We start from the raw sequence: 7,852 nt of genomic DNA on the forward strand, positions 1-7,852 counted from the left end.
TCCATCTGGGGTCCTCTTAACCTTGTTAGATTTAACTTGAAAGCCATTGAAAATTCTTTTGCTCCCCATTCATCCAAATTCTAAATACCTAAATATCTGTTCATCAGCTCTATCATTTCTGTTTCTTTTTTTAAAAACTGGGCTGATGATTAATATGCCTGTATGTATGCCCTTTTTAACCAATTTCCTTCGTGGGTGATTCAGTATTGTAAGAGGGTAAATTCAGGACCAAACTAGATAATCTTCAACTCTTGTGTCCAGCACAGAAATTCTGCTCTTGCTGTCAAATATAATATATGTAGTGGTATTGCCCCTCTTGGAGTTCTACCGGGTATGAGTAACTCTTATTGACTTTAGTGGTTGTTACTTACATCCTGCAGAAGAGACAATTTTGCCTTTGGAATTACTGGCTTTGGAAGAGGAGCCTGATCTTGTGTTATATTGATTTCTTATGCCTCAAATAAATGAGCTTCTTTCCAGATGGAAAGTATTACGATTTAATAAAATGTAATTAATTTTATATATTAATATCTTTCCTGGAAGATCACACTGAACTCAGGGCCCCAGTTATATTAGGCACTGTACACACACAAATGTAATCAGAGACAGACTCTCTCCCAGGGGACTTGATATCTAAATAGATCAGACAAAGAAAGTATTCTTATCCTCGTTTTACAGACGGGGAACTGAGTCACACAGTGACAAAATTACTTGTTTAATGTCACACAGGAAGTCTGTGGCTAAGCTGGGTAAGGAAGTGAACTTGGTTTGTCTTAGTCTTAGTCTAGTTCTGTCCAGTAAGACTTGTCCTTCTCCTCTAAACTGTTTGTTAATGAAAGAAAGGGAATCTAAGAAGAGTGAAGGAGTAAGTAAAAAGGAACAAAGTAGAGAAAGAAAAATGGAGGGGAAGGAAAATAAATAGAAAGGAGGAGCAAGACAGAGAGAAGAGTGTATGTTGCTGATGTAAGTTTGATCTCAACTTTAGGGTCTTTGGCAAGAACAAACTGTTCTCTGCCTCATAGTTCAGTTTTCCCAGTCCTGTACCTCTCATCTCTCTCTCCTCTTGCATAAGCACTCACCTCTTCCTGTTCCATTTCATTTCAGGGTATCTACAGCTGCATTCATGGTGTAGCTATTGAGGAACGTCAGTCAGCGATGAACTCTCCCACAGCAACTATGAACAATACCCATTCCAACATCTTGCGCCTACTCCGCACGGCAAAGAATATGGCCAATTTGTCAGGGGTCAATGGCTCACCGCAGAGTGCCCTGGACTTTATCCGCCGTGAATCATCCGTCTATGACATCTCTGAGCACCGCCGCAGCTTCACTCATTCTGATTGCAAGTCTTATAACAACCCTCCCTGTGAGGAGAACCTCTTCAGTGACTACATTAGTGAGGTAGAAAGGACCTTTGGCAACTTGCAACTGAAAGATAGTAATGTGTATCAGGACCACTACCACCATCACCACCGGCCCCACAGTATCGGCAGTGCCAGTTCCATTGATGGACTGTATGACTGTGACAACCCACCCTTCAGTGCCCAGCCAAGGTCCATCAGTAAGAAGCCATTGGACCTTGGTTTGCCATCTTCCAAGCACAGTCAGCTAGGTGATCTCTATGGCAAGTTCTCCTTCAAGAGTGATCGCTACAGTGGTGGAGGGGGCCATGATGACTTGATCCGCTCAGATGTCTCTGACATTTCCACCCACACGGTGACTTATGGCAACATTGAAGGTAATGCTGCCAAGCGGCGGAAGCAGCAGTATAAGGACAGCCTGAAGAAACGTCCAGCCTCAGCTAAGTCACGGCGGGAATTTGATGAGATTGAACTAGCCTACCGCCGACGCCCACCCCGTTCCCCCGATCACAAGCGCTACTTCAGGGACAAGGAAGGGCTACGAGACTTCTACCTGGACCAGTTCCGGGCCAAGGAGAACTCACCGCACTGGGAGCATGTGGACCTGACAGATATCTACAAAGAGCGGGGAGATGAGTTCAAGCGTGACACTGTAGGGGGAGGAGGATCCTGCACCAACAGGGCCCACCACAAGCATGGATCAGGGGAGTTTGGAAGCGCCAATGAGCACAAGCATGGTGTTGTGAGTGGGGTGCCGGCACCATGGGAGAAGAATCTGACCAACCTAGACTGGGAGGACCGGACTGGGGCTAATTTCTGTCGTAGTTGCCCCTCTAAGCTGCACAATTATACTCCAACAGTGGTGGGACAGAACTCCACCCGGCAGCCATGCATCCGGTGTGAGGCGTGTAAAAAAGCAGGCAACCTCTATGACATCAGTGAGGATAACTCCCTTCAAGAGCTGGACCAACCGCCTGCCCCTGTGCCAGTGCCAACCAGCGCCTCCTCCTCCTCCAAGTATCCTCAGAGCCCTTCCAACTCTGCCTCCAAGGTGCAGAAGAAGAACCGCAACAAGCTTCGCCGGCAGCATTCCTATGACACCTTTGTAGACCTGCAGAAGGAAGAATCAGCCCTGGCCCCCCGCAGTGTAAGCCTGAAGGACAAGGGCCGCTTTTTGGAGGGGAGTCCCTATGCCCATATGTTTGAGATGCCAGCCAACGAGACCACCTTTGCCAACAACAAGTCCTCAGTGCCCGCCACCAGCTACCACCACCACAACAACCCCGGCGGCAGTGGCTACATGCTCAGCAAGTCGCTCTATCCCGACCGGGTCACGCAAAACCCTTTCATTCCAACTTTTGGGGATGACCAATGCTTGCTCCACGGCAGCAAATCTTATTTCTTCAGGCAGCCTGTGGTGGCAGGGGGGCCCAAAGCCAGGCCAGACTTCCGAGCCATCGTCACCACCAACAAGCCGGTGGTATCAGCCCTTCATGGGGCTGTGCCAGCCCGTTTCCAGAAGGACATCTGTATAGGGAACCAGTCCAACCCCTGTGTGCCTAACAACAAAAACCCCAGGGCTTTCAATGGCTCCAGCAACGGGCATGTTTATGAGAAACTCTCCAGTATTGAGTCTGATGTTTGAGTGAGGGGAAGGAATGTGGGAAGGGGTCATGGGGGAAAATTGGAGTGTGGGAGGGTGGGGTGGGATCAGACTTGATTCCCATTTGCTACTCTTCTGGTTCTTTATTCATGGAATACTGGAGTTCTGAGTTCTATCTAGGGCAGCACTGGTGACAAGTGCCACCTCTTTGTTTCCCCACCTCCTTTATATCTTTCCATTTTCCCACTCCTTCCTTTCTCCTCCATTGCTGGCCATCACATGTCCCGTGACGTAAGAGTCAGGTATCTTGTTGTTTCAAAGACGGAGAAGGTGTAGGTTTGGGGTGAGTCAGGGGAGGGTACATGAGTGGGAGCAGTGGCTATGTAGTTTCATTTTATTTAACTGAAAACAGTGAAGGTATACACAGATGTGTGTATAGAAGAAGAGAGCAGAAGAGGTGGAATGGACATGAAGGAAAATGCTTGCTCAGGCAATTCTTCCTAAAACTGTTTAGAAAAAAAAAATGGAGGCATGAAGAGGAAACAAGGTGGGATTGGCTTGCTGCACTTACATGTTAATTATATTGTGGTTCTTGTTAAATTATTTCCTGAAGATCATGGGGATTTAGGGCTGAAACATGTATTTGCATATATGCTGAGAAATTTCCTCTGGAATTTTGAATAATTTGCTAGGGGTGGGAAGGTTGAGTTATATGCGGGTCTGGCCAGTGGTTCAGTTCTGGTAATGCAGTTATCACATCTGGGACAGGCTAATGTGAGGGATGGAAAAAATGCTGAGCAGCTTTGAGGTCAGGAAAACCCCTGAGTATGCTGGGGGTTGATACTGACTGCCCTGAAATAAGGGGCACCTAAAGATGAGAGGCAAGGCTTAGCTTGTTCATTAACAATTAACCCCTGTTCATTTTTGGGTATATTTAAATCATGAAAATGGCTCAAAGCATGAGCTGGCTTCTACACGAGTATATATGATAACACTATACTTGAAATGTTTGCAGAGAGAACAAAATAAAACAGATCAGTTGTGATGTTTGGATAACAAACCCATTAGAACAACTGGAAGAAAACATGACAATCCAGGGAAAAGGCAAGGAGAAAGATGGCACAAAAAGAACAAAGGGGATGAACTGCTGCAGTCATTTCAGGAGATGGCAACTCCATTTTGGCTACATCCTTTTGAAAAGGAGGGGGTCAAAACAGGAAGGGGTTTTAACTCTCCTCCCTGCCCATCCTTGCTGGGCAGGAAGAAATGTATTATAAAATGGAATAGAGCTCTCTCTGCTAATATTGGTAGTGACAAGGAGAAAGGAGGCACCAGGGAACATGTATGGAAGAGGCAGGAGACTGTTTAAATGTCTGGTCTGGTTGTATAACTGAGAGGGGAGGGTGCACACTTGTTGAATACATGCATATGCTTTTGAATGTGCAGTGAATATGCATGACTTGTCTTCCGGGTGCAGAAGGGAATGACACAAATAAATGGCAGCAGACACAGCAATTGTGCTGAGGTCTGAAGACTAGAATTGAACGTGGGGGGAGATGGGGGGGGGGAGAAGGGGAGAAAGAGAGGAAATGTGGGTGTATGCGTGCGCGTGCATGTATAAGTAGAAGAGAGAGTAAGTTACTAGCATAGGTTCAAAGCTGCGATAGCCTGAGGGTTTACCATGCCTGCAGTCATACTGACAGCTTTTCCCAGTGCACATAGTATCAGCAAGAGCATACTTCTTTCCATTGTATTCATGCACATTAATTAAACTAAAGGGTAGAGGCGGTAGGAGTGAGAAGTCACCCTCCCCTTTCATTTATTGTCTTCTCCAGGAGGGTTGATGGTGATGCCATAGGCCAGCACCTGAGATCTATGGTATGGTCCCACACTCATTTTCATAGGCTTGTCCCAATGACCTACCAGTCTTCACTCAATCAGGAAAACCCGTGTTGACTTGGGGCATTGCATGAGACTGACTCAAAACAGAAGGCACAACCATTTTATCAGCCACATTTTCTGCACTCTCTGGAGCTGAAACCCACTTCTCTCACTCTCCATCACACACCAGTTGATTTTATCGCATTTTTCTCTTTTTTTAAGCCAATAGAAGGTCTCATTTTTTAAAAAGCTGGGCTGAGGGATGGGGTAGACCTGAAAAGTTTCATGGTGTGAGAAAAGGGTGACTTGGGTGGACATTGTCTTTTCTTATATTTTCCTGATGAGGGTAGAGAGGAAGGGTCTATGAAATATAACCCCCGGTAACAGGGGTCAGGGAACTACTTACTCTTTCCCTCTCCTCCCTTTAAAAGAAAAACCAAACAAACTAACCAAGCGATCTGCAATCCAGAACACATGGCAACTTGTCAGAATTGACTGACAATGGCCACCGAGAAGACATTCATTTCATTTGTAAATATTTCGTTTCTATTGCGTTTTGTATAAATTGGTGTTTTTCTTCTCGTGACTCTTCAGGTCGTGGGGTGGGAGGGAGGGGAATGGTTGTTTTTGTTGAGTTTGTTTTCTACAACTTTCAGGCTGAGTGTTTGGAGCGGTTTACGCGGGTCGAGGCCGTACGAATGGGAAAAAACAAGAAAATCGTGTGTGTTGTATTCCTCAGTACCCCAAAACAGCCCTCATCTCCTTTATCTTCATGAATGGAAGACGCCGGCACGTCATCTTGAACCTTGCCAGCGGGGTTCTTATGTTATGATGGAAGCACCCCATCTCCCTTTTTGATGATAAACTCTCTATACCAGCATCTCTGTGGAATTTGGGCCTCAAGGCATTCTGCTGTCTTGATAGTGATGGGGTGAACCATCAGTTTGGCTGTACATTTTGGATCATCACCTGACACTACAGAGACTTCTCCGACACTTCTTTGGTTTAGAAATCTTGGGACTGGGAGAGCTTCTGAGATTTCTGGTATTTCCCAAGGGGTTTTTGGTTTGTTTTTTTTTAGCAGCTGGCAATGGCAGCTGATCTCTGGTGGTTTTTTCAATCCTTTCCCCTCACCTGGAACCAAGACGCTCAGAGGTTGGCACTGTGGGGAAATAAAACTGAAAACAAACCAAAAAGAAGTTAATGGGACTTTTTTTTTTCAAACCTCTGTAAATGGTTCAGGTTTTGTGTTTTGGGCAAGCTTTGGTATGGCTCTTTTCTCTGAACTGATTTGTTCTCTCCCTAATTCCAGTGACTGGCAAATGATGGTTTGCCATGATAATTAAACTTAGCATTTATACTGTGTAGCGCTGTTAACATTCAAAGCGTTTTTCAAACATTAACTGTGCCATAAACCACAAAAATTTCTGCTCTGGAGACAGCCAGAAAAGTAGGACTGGCAACAACGGATCGAACTTTTGGTCCATCTACAGGAGTCTGGTATCTTGCCTTCTGTTATATCAGATTAGACCATAAGTCCGCCTAGTTGCTTCTTTCTCCTATAAGTGACCTTTTCTGGTGGCTTCATGTACTTAAGTTCTGACTGTGGGTGAGAAGCTTTGGGGCAGAAGGATGTCTGTGGTTTATCGGGTAGATTATAACCCAGGAAAAAAATGATGTGATCAAATATAGATTATGAATTTAGGATTTAAATTCAGTGTTATTTTGTTACAGGTAATCAAGTGCACCAAACAGGTACATTAGCAGCAGGTGCTGTTTATGCTCAAACAGAGCCCATGTGTTACTTATTGCGTATGCTTCCAAACAAGCACGGGCTTTCATACCGAAGCCCAACAAAATTCTGCATATCCCACTCTGCCATCGCCCTCTCTTCTTTTCTTCCTCATGGAACAATACAGTATTTCTGGGGCACTCTATGGGATCACTGCCTACCAAAAGTTTCTGAGTACAAGAATAGTGAGTGGAAATCATTGTGCCATGAATGATTCAGTGATCTGTACTGCATGGTTCAGCTTACCAGGAAGGATCTGGCACATCTAAGCCATGCATTTGTTGCATTCCTCTTCCTCCTCCCTGTAGCCCCAGATGTGGCTCCCTGAGAGATGTTTTCATGAGCCATGGAGCAGTACCAAAGCATGTGCATTTAGCTGAGGGAGAATAGGGGATGTGGGGATGGGGAAGGAAATGTTCCTAAATCAGAGTTATTCCATAAACCAGGGGTTGGGAACATTTTTCAGTTGGAGGGAGAGGGGGGTCAGGGTCTAGAATGACCCAGTTCAGGTCAGAGGTGAATGGGTATTAAAATATGACCTCTGCTGACACTTTTTCCAGCCACTCATCTGTGGCATGGTATGGTGAAAGCCCCCCTCCTCTGGAATCCATGCCCTCTGACTCTGGCACAGCATGGGCAAAACTCTCCCTCTGCTGGAGCCCCAAGTGGCTGACTGTCATGGCACAGTTAAAGACCCCCTGCTGTTTAATGCTGTCGAATAAGGGACAGCTCCAAAGGCTGGATCCAAAGGCTCCAGATTTAGCCTGCAGGCTGTAACTTGCTGACCTCTGCCATACACTATACTAGGAATCTGGCCTGGAGACTTTCTGGCTGTGGACCTTGTATGAAAACTTGCATGGAGTGCGCACACTGGCTTTCTCCAGTAAGGTAACATCACTTGGGCTGGTGTAGCATTATGCCATCTCACACTGCATCCTGGCATTACACATTGCCCTCTAAGTGTGGTATCAGGACATAATGCAACACATTGTAAATGTGAGGGAAAGCTGCATTCAGCCCTCACTGTCAGTGAAGACAACAGAGTACACTCTCCCTAACCAAAAATATATATTGGCTGCTCTGACACCCCTCACATTCTCCCAGATGCTCCTAGCCGGACACCCAAAATGGCTTTAGACAAGTCATGAATTCTCTAGCATGAAGTCCTATAGGATGTTGCTGTTTTAATTTTCCCTATACCTGCTGAGGTAGGTT

General features: G+C 45.7%; 1 protein-coding gene across 1 annotated transcript in view; it reads left to right on the forward strand.

Annotated features, from left to right (window-relative positions):
- Positions 1-3,021, forward strand: part of LOC102574919 (glutamate receptor ionotropic, NMDA 2B) — a 42,199-nt gene extending 39,178 nt beyond the window's left edge. The window contains exon 9 of the mRNA XM_006269786.3: positions 1,105-3,021. Coding sequence (XP_006269848.2) covers positions 1,105-3,006 — 1,902 coding nt within the window. The 3' untranslated portion in view covers positions 3,007-3,021. The remainder of the gene's footprint in view (positions 1-1,104) is intronic.
- Positions 3,022-7,852: the final 4,831 nt, after the last annotated feature.

Source organism: Alligator mississippiensis, chromosome 4, assembly GCF_030867095.1.
Source record: "Alligator mississippiensis isolate rAllMis1 chromosome 4, rAllMis1, whole genome shotgun sequence".
NCBI lineage: Eukaryota > Metazoa > Chordata > Crocodylia > Alligatoridae > Alligator > Alligator mississippiensis.